This window comes from Pongo abelii, chromosome 13 (genome assembly GCF_028885655.2).
Source record: "Pongo abelii isolate AG06213 chromosome 13, NHGRI_mPonAbe1-v2.0_pri, whole genome shotgun sequence".
NCBI classification, from domain to species: domain Eukaryota; kingdom Metazoa; phylum Chordata; class Mammalia; order Primates; family Hominidae; genus Pongo; species Pongo abelii.
In genome coordinates, this window is record NC_071998.2 from 114,706,676 (window position 1) to 114,720,665 (window position 13,990).

At 52.5% G+C, this 13,990-nt stretch overlaps 1 protein-coding gene across 20 annotated transcripts in view; it reads right to left on the reverse strand.

The window, feature by feature from the left end:
- DENND1A (DENN domain containing 1A) overlaps window positions 1-13,990 on the reverse strand; it is a 543,986-nt gene that overhangs the window by 26,963 nt on the left and 503,033 nt on the right. For 8 of the 20 annotated variants that reach the window (XM_063714418.1, XM_063714419.1, XM_063714414.1 and 5 more), the window contains one exon: window positions 3,045-3,098. The exons of the other annotated variants lie outside the window; for them this stretch is intronic. In XM_063714418.1, the coding sequence (XP_063570488.1) occupies window positions 3,045-3,098 (54 nt within the window). The remainder of the gene's footprint in view (window positions 1-3,044; window positions 3,099-13,990) is intronic. 20 annotated transcript variants of the gene reach the window in all.

Genomic DNA, 13,990 nt, shown 5'->3' on the forward strand with positions numbered 1-13,990 from the left:
TCGCACAGCCAGGAAGTGGCCAAGCTGTAATTCAAACCAGGGCAGGCCTCTCTGACTTCCAAGCCTAGGAGAGCCGGTTCTCCTAGGCATCCTGCCTCTTCAGCATGCCATCAACCCAGGAGGTCCAGCCAAAGCTAGCACCAGGCTAGTCACCTCCTGCATTAGCTCAGAGCCTGAGGCAGCTGCTACTCCGTGTCTCTCACAGAGTCTGTCTCCCGAGTCCTCAGTTGCCAATGGATGTGGCAGCCCACCCCGCAATCTGCACAGATCCCCACACTGGTGAGACAACACAGAGTCCATTGTAGCTGTCTCTAATACTTGAATTTTTCCAAGGGGAGTGATCCTTCCCTGAATCATGGCTTCCAAGATTCCCTGCCCGCCTTGGATCCCAAGCCTCAAAGGGGAATTCTGAGAGCTACCTGCTGCTGACTATGGCTTAAGGGGAGGCTGTTTGGTAGAAAACAAAGAGAGACAGTGGAGAGAGGCAAGCTGGGCTCAAAGGCAGGACTTATCATCAGGCCTGTCATCATCCCTGTGGTGTTGGCTACAGATTAGGGAGATGGCATCTGCCTGCTCCGGGCTGGACAAATGAGACAATAACTACACAAGTGCCTAGCACAGTCCTAGGCACCATAAAAGGTGCTCAATGAATATTAATTCTCTTCTCCTCTGTGTGTCTGCCAGACCTAACACGGCACTGGAGATTCCACAGACAGTTCAGCCGCTACTGATTCATTTTTTTCTTGACTGAATTTTTTTTTCTTCCCCCAGCATTTTATATAGGTTGAGCATCACTAATCTGAAAATCCGAGATCTGAAACACTCCAAAATCCAAGACTTTTTGAGCCCCAACATGACGCTAAAGGAAATGCTCACTGGAGTATTCTGGATTTTGGATTAGGGGCACACAACCAGGAAGTATCATGCAAATATTCTAAAATCTGAAACAAACTGAACGCTGAAACTATTCTGGTCCCAAACAGAAGACGGAGGGTCCGGAGAGCTTGCAATACTGGCAAGACCACAGGTTCTGGAGTCTAGATGACCTTATTTGCAGTTGAGGAACCTGGGTTAAGTTACCAAGCATCAGTTTTCTCATTGCTAAACTGAGTGGTGATAATGCCTGCTTCACTGAGCGACTGTGAGGCACAGCTGGGATGAGGTACCTAAGAATGATTTGCTGACTATAAAATCCTAGTGATGGTTATTAACAAACTGGGCCATTCCTTAGAAGCTGTAATATGCAAAAACCTGTTAAGAGTAAGAACCGTTGGCCGGGTGCGGTGGCTCACGTCTGTAATCCCAGCACTTTGGGAGGCTGAGGCGGGCGGATCACAAGGTCAGGAGATCGAGACCATCCTGGCTAACACAGCGAAACCCCGTCTCTACTAAAAATACAAAAAAATTAGCCGGGCATGGTGGCGGGCACCTGTAGTCCCAGCTACTCAGGAGGCTGAGGCAGGAAAATGGCGTGAATCCAGGAGGGGGAGCCTGCAGTGAGCCGAGATTGCACCACTGCACTCCAGCCTGAGTGACAGAGTGAGACTCTGTCTCAAAAAAAAACAATAATAACAAAAAAAAACCTGTTACTGTGTGTGTTCTGCAAATGAAAAATGTCATCCACTTTCTTTCTCACAAAACCCCTCTAGGAATGAGGGCACAGCCCCGGAGGTGAAATCAGACTCTGAGAGCTTCAGTGCTCGCCAGAGTCACGTGACTTCAGCACTCAAGCCTAGCTCTGTCGGCCTCCCAAATCTGTACTGAAACTCTCACTAGTCACACAAAGTTCAGCCTAGAAGGGGCCTCCTGTCACCCAAAGCGGTTTCTTTTTGCTGCTTGTGTCTTCTTTCCAGTGACAGTGAGCAGACATATTCTAGCTCCTTGCCAGCTGTGCTGTTGGGGGGTTTGGGCCAACCACAGTTTGATGGGGATACGGGATGGATCCATTATCACGTGTGGCTGGGAGTGTGGACTCACAACGGTCATAAGGGAAGGCATCTAAGTCCTCCCAGCCTCCCATCTAGCCCTCTAATTCCCACCCATAGCGGGTAAGGGAAGGGAAGGAAAACTGTGCAACAGAATGGCCAACATCCACCCAGAGAGCAGCTACCCAGTGGATGCTGGGTGCATCTCCCCAGGTGAACAGACACAGTTCACCTGGTCACCTGCAGGCCCCGGCCTCTTTGCCTTCACAAGATGGATTTGGACACATGTGTTGCAGAGGGCGGGAGGACTAGGACACTGGGTTGTGGGGTACTCTTTGGTTGGCCACAGAGTGGTGGCCACACTGAATGGTAGATGGAGAAACTTTTCCCTTGGTAAACAGCCCCCACCAAAAGGTCCTGGACGGTTTCCCACTTTCAAAGCACCTGCTAAAGTTCGCGTGCCTCAGCATGGCCGAAGTCTGACCTACCAAGGAAAACAACTCCACTGATGCTTAACACGGGACCCAGACCCAATATTTTTCCACGGACGGATCTCTCTCGCCCTCCCACCCCATTCCCAGGTGGTGGTGGGTTTATCACATTTTGTCCTGCTTCTCCATCCTTACTTGGCTTTTTTTTTTTTTTTTTTTTTTTTTTAAGAGACAGGGTCTTGCTCTGTCACCCAGGCTGGAGTGCAGTGGTACGATCATAGCTCACTGTAGCCTCAACCTCCTGGGCTCAAGTGATTCTCCCATCTTAGCCTCCCGAGTAGCTAGGACTACAGGCATGCACCATCACGCCCCTTACTTGGCACTTAATATGGGAAAGTGGATCTCCAAGGAAGGCCTGGCAGGGCAGCGGTACCTGCATCCATATGAGCTGGCTCCATTCTCCCTGGACATAGCCTCCACCCATGGGAAGGTATAAATGCATTTTCAGACCAAGATCTGGCAGGAATGCAAGCTCAAGTTCATGCCACACAGAGAGGGAAGCTGAAAAACCCAATTCCCAGTTTTCTTTTGCCAGGCAGGAGGGTCCAAACTCCGGAGGTTTAGTCAGGCTGAGGGAGAATGGTTCAGGCAGTGTTAGGTGGGGAGGGCAGAACCACCGGCTACTCACGGGCCTCGAGCGCTGTATCTTGGGAGGCGGTCGGGTGGGACGCAGTCTCTGCAGCTGCATTAAAGTGGAAACTTAAAACATCAGGACACACTGAGAAGGCTCAATGCATTTCCACACACGGCCTGGGGGAAGGCACCCAGTCACCCAAGCCAGAGCCAGAGGGCCAATCTCGACGCCTCCCGCCTCGCCCCCACTGTCCACCTTTTGAGGCTGTCTCCTCTGCTCATTCTTTCCTTCTAGCCTTGTCTCCAGCCTGGGTTGCTGCAATCATCTCCCAATAGGGCTCCCAGCTCTGCCCTCCACCATGCTCTACACAGGCTGGGGGCCCTTCCCAGGTGCAATAGGGCGAGCCCATCCCCTCTTCAGACCTCTCATGCCTCCTTCTGTCCTTGGGCGCCTGCTCAAGGCTCGAGGCTGGCACTGCATGTCCCCCAAGACTGGGACTCCACTGTGCCCCACACAGACCTTTCTCAACCTTCACCTACGCCCGCCCTCCAGGTGGAATGAGCTGCTCCAGCCGGACCGGCCTGGCAAACGTGTGCCTGTCCTTCAAGAGCTCGTCGGCTTGGATGCTGCCTCGTGCCTCCTGCTATGTGGGACTCAGCGTGGGGTCCCTCATCCCTGCCCCAACAGGACGTTTTACAGGTCCGTCTCCAAGGGGGTTCATCCCTGTGCCTGAAGGCTCTGTGGGACTTGGGGAAAAAATCTGCTCAACAAACGTCTGATGAACAAATAAAATTTGTACAAAATGATTGGCTTTTGAAATCAGGATTTGAATCAAAACCAGTAGAGCACAGACTTCTCAGCTCTCCCCTCAAACCCTTTATCTTGAAAGCCCAGCAGTGTCCTTTCAACAGCCTGCCTGTCTTGATGCTCTCGCAGGCGTAGGAGACAGGGAGGCCGAGTAAGGAAAGTAAAAATTCACGCAAGACCCAGGCCGCGGATCCACAGCAATCCCCGGGAGGTTGTTTCCTGCCCATTCCGTCACTCAGGTCACAAAGATACATCTAACTGGACAAAATCCAGACTTGCCCCAGCCAAGAGGAGAGCCAGTGTCCCATGCGGCTGGTCCACGTTAAGATGTGCTCTAAATCCCAGCACTTTGGGAGGCCGAGGCGGGCGGACCACCTGAGGTCAGGAGTTCGAGACCAGCCTGGCCAACATGGTGAAACCCCATCTGTACAAAAATACAAAAATTAGCCGGGCACGATGGCACATGCCTGTAATCCCACGTACTCGGGAGGCTAGGACAGAAGAATCGCTTGAACCCGGAAGGCGGAGGTTGCAGTGAGCCAAGATTGTGCCATTGCACTCCAGCCTGGGCGACAGAGCGAGACAGTCTCAAAACAAAACCAAAAAACGTGCTGTAAGTGCAAAACACTGGACTTCAGAGACTTGGCATGAGGAAACAATGTCAGACGTCTCAGTAACAACTTTTAGATTGATTACACGTTGAAATGATAATATTTTGGATATACTGGGTTCATTATATTAAAATCAATTTCACCTGTTTATGTGTCACATTCAGAATTCCACATGTGACTGCCGTATGAAGCTCCCATTATGTTTTCCTTGGACAGTGCTGATATAGGGCTCTACTGAGTGGGAGTGACACTTCAAATCTCAAATCTGCCTTAGAACTTGTTGTCTGAACCTGCCCCACTACTCCTGGAGGGCAGGGCCCGTGTCCTAGTTGTCCCTGGGTCCCCGGTGCCCTGCACTGAACCTGTCAGGGTAGCCTGAGGGTTTGAAAGCGGGCCCAGGGACTTGGTGGAGGGTTCCCTGGCGGCACATGGAGAACACGATGGGATAGAATGACACCACGGCTTCCCAGATCCTATGCCATTAGCTGGGCGTGAGGGCTGACCCATGCTTGGTGACCCTTCTTCAGCTGACAGCTACCCAGGATTTGGGGGTACTGCCTAGGGATGGGCAAGGCCACCATGTTTTTTCTCCTTCCTGGCTTACAGGAAGTGTGTGGGGTAAAGAACAGCCCCCCCACCCCTCAATTCACACCATTCATCAAGAGGAAGAGGTGATCAGGGAGAGGGGAGCCCACCCCCTCCACCGGTGCACAGGCTGCTACCCTGTCTAGACACCCTGCTCTCCTACACCACTCCCCCCAGTACTGCTTCTCTTATGCTTGGCCTTTCTACTTCGGGGGAACCATCTTCTCCAGCCCCACTGTCCTCACTGCTTGTCACCTCTGGCTTGGGCTATTTCCATTCCTGCTGGGTGGCAGTGCACCAGAGCGCTCAGGAGGCAGCCTCTAGGGGTAAGACAGTTTTGGATAGAACCCCAGTTCTCCCGTTTACTCCCTGGGTTACTCCAGGCCCACGATTTGACCATTCCAAGCCTTACTGTCCTCATCTGTGAAGTGCAGGTAACAGCACTGCCTACCCGAGTGTGCTGTTAGGAAGATTCAACGAGATGATGGACGTCACGTTCTTTGCACAGTGCCGCCAACAGACATTAGCAACCATTACCATCAACAGGTTTCCCTGCCTCCAGCCTCTCCCCTTCCCAGTCCATCGCCTACATTTGTTTCCAGAGAGGACTTAAAAAAATGCCCACCCAATCTTGGCACTTGGCAGCTGAAATCATCTCAGTGGAAGGCCGGCATCTCACAGGGTGTCTGCTGAGAAACACCATCCTGGGAGATGCATTGTATGAAGGGAAAAAAGGAGGTTCCCCAGCCAGGCAAATCTGAGAAATGCTGTCTTCTGTCTTGCTCCTTTTGGGGATTCACAACGCCTGTTAGCATAGCAAAGGCTGGTAAGTCTTGCAAGAAAGAAACCCACCCAAACCAGGCAAAAACCTATTAACTCTTTTTTAAAAAGTCCTATTTCCCAAGTTTATTTGAACATAGACTTGCTTTCCCTATAACACCCATGAATATCCCCTGGAAAATGCTGTCTGAAGTGTTCAAAGCCCTCCAGATTCAGGGCCCAGCCATCCACCTCTGCAATCTCATCTCTGGTGAAACCTCGCCTCACATCCACAGCACACCGGCTGTCGTTATCAGCTCACTCACTTCTCTATTTACCATAGGGTCTAGTAGAGTTCTTGATACCTAATAGGTGCTCAGCAAATTATTTTTGCCTTAAACTTCCTGGCACATTGAAAAAAACACACCAAATGTCAATTCTCCAGATTCTTCAATTAACTCATTTTCTTTTGCTTGTCATCGGGAAGTGCTGGCTGTTTTGCAACTGAATTGATAAATGACGGGAAGAAAGCAGCCTCTTGACCACACCCATTCTAAAAGTTAGCAGAGTGAGCCAGGGGGATGTAAGGATGCCAAGAAAGAGTAACGTGGTACAGATGTCCTGGCGCGCCTAGTCAGATAAAACCCAACAACGGCAACGAAGAACAGGAAGCCACGCTGCCCCTTCAGACACTCGGGGAGTTTTACCCTGCGGGTTGTCGGCATGAAGGGATCCTGTTACCAGAGGAAACGTGCAGGGATGGGGGCTGCACTCACGGATCCTGGGCTTGTTCTGATGCTGGAGCGTATGATGGGGACACCTCCTGTGGGGTGGCTGCCAGGAAGAGAAAGGTGAACTCCCAGGGGGTGTTCATTGAAGACCCCCCACCCCAGGGCTGGGGGGAGGGAGAAGGGGAGGGCTGCACTAATTATCAGGATGCCCTGCCAGGAGTGTGCAGGCCCTGGGGACCAGAGCTGAGGCTGGGGACAGGTGAGCAGCTGGATTGTCACCATCGGATTAGACAGTAATCCCGTGGGAAGCAGTCTCAGATTTCGGACACTAGAATATCTGATTGTGTGCAGGGCCCTCCTGCTCCCACCAAAGGGGCTCCAGGCCTAGCTCGTTTGCTGAGTGACTTTGGCAAGCAAGTGACTTCCCTGGGCCTCTGTGTCCTCATCTGTGAGGCCAGTCACGAGGGCCCTGCTGCAGGGATGCGGGGCATCTGATGGCACTTCATGCAGGGCCAGGGGCACAGTGGACACGCTGCTGGGGAGGCCTCTGCTTCCTAGACAGGATGTGGTGGGGCCATCGGCCATGGTGGTTGCAGTTTCCCAAATAAGCTGGGGTGTCCCCACTGGGGACACAGATGGGGGAAGAGTACTCTGGAGACCATTAAACGCTGTAGGAAGTGAGTAGTAGTGATTTGGGTGGGAAGAGGGGGTAAGGAGATGAGCTAGGAAAGGATCAACTCACAAAAGCATGCCCTCTTCCAGAGAGTGGCCCCGGTGCTCTGGAAGCTGAAGCCAGCACTAGCTGAATGTAGGGACTACAACAGTGTGGTGTGAGGCCCGAGAAGACGGCAGAGCTGGCCAGGACTCAGTGAAAGTTCTTCTGAACCTGGAGTGGTTCCTCTCCCATCTGACTCAGCTCTGGTTCTCTGCATCCCCAGCCCATAGCCCAGGGCTGGGTCCCTGAGCCTGCTCCTCTTTCACCCTGGTGCTCCTGGCCTTGCTAAGTGTCCTAGTGGCCATGGAAAAGGGAACAGATTGGAGGGAGGTAAAGCGACCTGCTCAACGCCCCCAGCTGGCAATGGGCAGAGCTGGGAGCGTTGGTTGTCATCGGGAAGGCCTCTTGACCGCTGACCGCTTGAGTGCTCTTTCCACCGCTGAAGGAAAGGAAGGTAAAACCGGAAGAGCTTTAAAGTAGACGCAGCAGAGAACCGAAGCGGTCTGGGCATCTTTGCATTGAGGTCACGTTATATGTGATCCTCTGTCCCCTGGTGGGGTTGAAATGTGGCCACACAGACTGCTGTTTCTTAAGTCAGTTGAAAAAGACTGGGCCTTTGGCGATCTTTTGCTAAGGAGAGTTCAATTCGACAGTTCCTCCAGCACTTCCCGAGCTGGGCCAGGGCAGGAAGGATGAGAGGGCCAGCGAAGCGGGGAGAAGGCTGGAGGTTCTTCGATGGTCAACGCAAAGTGCCTGCTTTCCTGAAAAACACGTCTGGAGGGGAAGCAGATGGACTGTCACACAGTGGAAGGATTCCTCCTGTGTGTGTTTATGGAACAACTAACTATTTGGGGGCCAGGACCAGGGGGATTCAGAGAATAAGACACAATCCTTGTCCTTAAGGACTGCAGAGTCTGGTGGGATTTGACCTACATCATGGGAAAATAACTTCCTTAAAGTGAAAGAAATATTGGTGGGGTAAACCCCAAGAAATAGACTTCGGGTTAGAAACACATGGGTTCACGAGTTGGTTCTGTCATTTTCTAGTTGACTTCAGTATTGGCTCTGCCTCTTAGGCGAGTTATTTGATCTCTCTTAAGTCTCAGTGAAATCGTCTGTAAAATGGCAAAACTCCCAGGTTACAAGCACCGGTGTGAGGATGAGAATACAGTTACAGCCGCACGAGGTTCTGGTTTGATATCCCGAAGATGAAATGGGACCACGCCATCTTCCATCTCCCCATGGTACCCACAGGTCTTTCCAGAAAAGTCCTATGGACGTGAGGACCCTGGTTTTCCAAAGCTGTGTGCTGTCAGCAAGGTTCTGTTGAAGGAGACTGGATTTTAATAATAATCTCTTCTATTTATATGATGTGTTTTCCTTTCAAAGCATTTTAACTTCTCTTCTTTCTTTTGAACCTCACAGTCGCTGGTGAGGCAAGTTAGAGAAGGATTATTTCCCTGTTACAGAGACAGGAAACAGGAGGCCCAGAGAGGTTAAGGGACCAGTATGAGGTCACACAGCTAGTAGCGAAAACTAAAACAAGCAGGTATTCTTAGCCCATTGTGCTATCCTTGTCAACTAAAATTTCCAAAGTCACCTGGAATCCTTTCTGACATGGTTCTTCTAATCCTTGTCCCTTCTGAAGTTAGAATCTGTTGTTAGAGATCTGTGCCTCAGAGAAAAGGCTGATGAGAGAGTGACTGACACCTTCTCCTTCTTTCCTTATCTGAGCATATTTTTGTGGTGCTTTCCAAAGGAGGCACGTGATTCATTTGTCCATTCATTCAACAAACAGTGCGTGGCGTCCCAGGCACAGGGGCACGTGTCTCAACAAGACTCTGGTAGAGGGCGCTGTCATGCAGGGGGTACAGAGGAAGGTCTCTGCCACGGATTGGGGGTGGGGTGGTAGGGAGTGCGGGGACAGGGGACAGGGGAACCACAGTGGTCCAATCAGACAAGAGTGAGGCTGAATATGAGGACAGGGCAGGCCAGGACCTGGGAGGGGCTGGGGGAGGTCAGATAAAAAGAGGGCCTTGAATGTCAGGCTGAGAATTGCGGATTTTCTTCTGAGCTCAGTGGGAGGGATATAATCAGAGACACAATAAGAGAAACTTTGACGTCCTTGGTATAGAAAATGCACTGGAGGAGGATGGGTGTGCTTCTAAGAACAGACACTCCCCTCCAATCACAGGAGCCTGCCCAGGCCTCCATATTGTCAACCCACCGGCCCTGGCCACACCACTGCTGGGAGATGTGAACACAAGAGAGGGTAAGACCGAAGGCGTGATTGACACAGAAGTCCCTGAGAAGAGGGGACCTCTTTGGCCTTTGTTGGTCTCCGCCTGGCCCTCGGCATCTCTATCTGTCAGCTGTGTGGGCCGGGTGAGTATGCTCATTGGATACGAAACCAGCATTTATGAGGACAGCATCTGATTTGCAGTTAATTTGTTGATGCAGCAAAACACATTGTTTCCAAAAGGTCAGGAGGGGAAGGCGTGTTGGAATAGCAACTTAATTACCTGGGTGGCATGGATGAGTGGGCGCCCCGCACAGGGCTGCAGGGTGGAAAATGCTCGACTGCCAGGTGGTGACTTGGGGGCAGAAAGCACAGTGTGCAGGGGAGGAGAGGTGGTGTCCCTGCTGCCTGGGAGACAGCCTGCCTGTGCTGTGGGCAGAGCCAAGGCACTTTCTGCTGCCGGTGCTTCCAGGGCCTGAGCAGCTGCTGCACACTCACTAGGCACAAGGCTCCTCCTCTGCAGGGAATGAGGGCTGCTACCCATTTCACAGATGAGGGCAAGCAAGGACTTGCCCAGGGTTGCCCAGAGCAGGTGGATGACAGGCCCTGAGAAGGGGGCCAGTGAGCTCATCCTGAGTTAATTATGGGCTGGGGCAGGGGTGCTATGATGTTTGTGCATGGGGCAGAGGGCAGGCAGCTGTTTAGGGATGGACCCATGGATTCACTTAGTCCCCAATGAAGGGGACATCTGGGACCATCCCTTCAACATCCTTGTGCCATCAGAATGAGCATCTCTGCTTCACTGCTGGGACAGCAGGGCCACACAGAAGGTGAAATGTCAAAGTTGGCAGGAGACAGGCCAGATCCCAACCGGGGAGTGGTATAGGTGAGAAGATAGAAGAGCACAGATGCTGGAGGCCACAGGGACCAACCAGGTTCACTAAAGGCTGAGGACTGTGCATGCAAAGATTGGGGTGGCTGGGGAGGGGAGGCCAAGAAAGTGGGGTGTGCCCGATGGCAGCTGGCACATGACAGAGCTAGCCTCTGAAGCTGGCCCCAAAGGCTGGCGCATGACAGAGCTAGCCTCTGAAGCTGGCCCCAAAGGGGGTCTCAGATCCTCTGTGTGCAATGTGTACTCTGAATTGTCCCTTCCCTGCCAGGCGCCTACCTGCCTCAAATGGAGGAGGCCTGGCCCCAGAGGGGGAAGCTGGATAGGCCCTGCCATTTCTCAATTTGTCCCAGGCACATGCCCCAGTCAAATACACGGCCAGGAATGGAGAGGGGGAAGAGAGCAAATTCACAATTAAACTCTGTCACTGTTTAATGAGGAGAGTGTTCACCTGGTTAACTTTTCCTGGCTAGTAGCCACATCAATGCTCTGACCTATGCATGAAACAGACCCGGGTGGGAGGGGAAGACAAAGCTTTCTGTAGCTTTACAAAGGGCCTCTGCGCCGAGAGCAAGTCTCCTCTACACTTTGGGACTGGAAATCTGCTATTATGCAAGGCATGGAAATAAAAGAGGGCTGCTTTTGATATGCCTCCAAAAAGGAGTGCATTGAAGCGATATTTTTGTGGAGTGTCTCCTTTGAGATGCCCAAGAAGCTCTCTTGCAGGCACGGCTCTCACCTAGCCCCCCAGCGCCCATCGCTGTCTCCGATCCTCTCTGTCCTCCCTGGACGAGGGCTGTGTTGCTTGTGGGGGAGGATCAAATACTTGCCTCCACTTCAGAGCTTCAGCCAGGGCAGCTGGAGAAGACCAGGCCCTGGTGGCATGTAGCGTACAGCATGCTCCTTGCCTGAGCCACTCAGTGGGGCACCCAGAGGAAATGTGGCGATCCTGAGGCCTGAAGCATTTGCAGAGGTAACAAGCTGTCACTCTAGAGGGATGTTCCTTGCAAGATGCTGTATAGGAAGGACTTCTACGTCACGCTGAGGAAGAGGTTTCCACGTGGTGAGAGTCCACTCACACAGGGCAGCAAGGACGTGTTTCTTCAGGGAAAGGAAGGGAGGCTGGGAGGGGCCAGGTATTACTCAGGATATCCCAGTGGTCCTGGCGACTCTGAGACAGAGGCTCTATTATGACTGCTGCTCTGTAGACAGGGAAAGGGAAGCCTCTTGCCCAAAGGCACAGCACATAGGTAGGACGCAGAGAGGTGGGGCTGGGCTTCACTCTGAACGGCAGACTCCACAGTGAGGTTTCTGGGTGCCCCACAACTTGCCCTCCAGAGGCGCCACCTGTGAGGGGGATTAGGGGGTGCTCAGGATCGAAGGGGGTCCTGGAAGAAAAGCCGCAGCACCTGCCGCGGGGTCTCACAGAGATGATCTCCGGAGACAGCGCGCTCAGGATTCAGGGGCTCACCAGTCCTGTCAACGACTCTCTCCGGCTGGGTCCGGGCACTCTCTTTGCCGTGAGTGAGTGCTGAGCTGAAAGACGTCTCAGACTGGTCCTGAAGAGCAGTGCATTCTTCCCCGATGTTGACAGGAGTAGTATTTTGTAGTGGTGCTGGTTAATTTGTAGTGGCATTTGTGGTTTGAAGCCTTGTCAAGATCCCTGATTACTTCCCGTGCAAGGAGCTCGGCTGACGGGGAAGTTCACATGCTCAACAAAAGCAGCGAGGCAGCTGTGAGGGAAGGCTGCGTGGGGGCCGGGTGACCCTAGCCGCCTGGGGGACAGAGGCGGGGGAGGGAGGAGGGCCAGCAGTGGGGCAGGGGGAGGGGAGCCCTTTGTTTTTAGTCGGGTGCAGGTGCACAGTCTGAATAGGTGGCATCCCATTGGTGGCCGGAGGTCGGGCACCAGATGCGGCTGGTGCCTGGGCAGGGGCAGGGACCTCGCTGACGTATGCCATTCTTTGCCCAGACAGAAGCAGGAGGCAGGCGCCTTGCTGCTGGGATGCATCTAGGATGCCGTCGAGGGTGCCTGGGTGACATTCCCAGGAGGAGGGGGACATGAGGTGAGGTTAGAGGGGCTTCCAGATGTTGGGGGAAATGATCTGCTCTCTGGGGCTACTATTTTCTGACACTTGCTAGGTACCAGGCCCCGTGCTAGGAGATCTACATGTGAGGTCTCTATTCATCTCAGCAACCCTCCAAGAATGTGAAAGATGAAGAAACTGAGGCCATGTCACTCAGTGACTTGCCTGGGCCCGGCCTGACAGCTAACTGGTGGCAGAGCCAGGATCCAAGCCCAAGTACGCCTGAGTCCAAAGAAGCCCATGCTGCTCCCAGGAGACCCGACATACCAACAGCAGAAGAAGATGTTAAAATGTATCTCCTCGGGTCCACTCATCTCTCTCCCCAGAAAGTCCTCCCTCTGACATCCTTTGACACTTTTGTCCGGCTAAGTCTGTTCTGACCACACAGAAAGGTTTGTCTTTGCAGCCGCCTGCATTTCACCAGGCCCGTGTCCCTACTCGGTGAGAATTTGCTCAGTACATTTAAGGGCCAGGGCCAGCTCAGCAAAACCAGGCTCATTTATCATCTCTGGAATGATGTCCACCCTAACAGGATGCAACTAGGAAATGAGAAGCATTCTCCTCATTTTGCAGAGGTCCAGAGAGGAGTGCATAGCACCCTCTAGAAAGGGAGTCCAGGACTCCTCGGCCAGGCCACCACGAGCCTCCAACTGCTCTCCCTGCCACTAGCAGCCGAGGGGAGTTGCTCACATCCCTGTCCCCAGCAGGCCATTCAAGAGCTGGCCCTCCCCCCCATAAACCCCACCACAAGCAGCCCCTTCTTTCCAGCCAGCCCCCTCACAGGCCATGGCCCTTCACAACACACATGCTGGTCCTATAAGCCCTTCCCTCACTCACTCACCTGATGGATCACTGCATCCCTCACGACTCTGTTCCCCTCCCCCAGAAGTTCTCTCTTCCTGGATCACAAAAGTCGGGCACTCCTACCTCTGTCCCTCCCCTAAGAAGGTGAGTCCTTGAGGGTTCACATCTGGCTCCTGGCACAAGGCCTGGCACGTGGTCAAGTTAAAGTAAATGGCTGCCCAAGAGTGGAGAACTAGCATCAAATTATCAGTGAAGCCATCACCCAGCATCTGAATAATGCCAGACCCGCCAGTCATTGTCCCCATCATTTGAGTTACTCTGTCTGCAAGACTGGCAACATTCCTGGCATGCTTCTGATCAGGAAAAACCCTCTACCTACAGGTTTCCTAGCCTAACGGGTTGAGCCCCAGGGCCATCCCCCAAAGCAATAGACTTTTTGAGTGGAATGCAAACGTGGAAGCAATGGGAAGCTTAGATATGAAATATCCCAAAATTTCCCTAGTGTGTCTGTTAAAGAAAGATAGGTTCACCAGACAGAAGGTTTTTTTTTTTTTTTTTCCTTCCCTCAGAACAAATGGACAGAGAACCTGGTTTTAAAATTCCTGGACCTTGGAATACATTTCTATCTGTGTCAAAGTCTACCCATCCACCGCCTCAGCAGAGTTTAAAATCCTAGCTAATAGGTTAACAACTGTTTTTCTTCAGCTTCAAATGAAGAATATCAGAAGGCTGGGGGAATATGCGGCTCTCCAATTTGTACGGACTGCACACAGCTC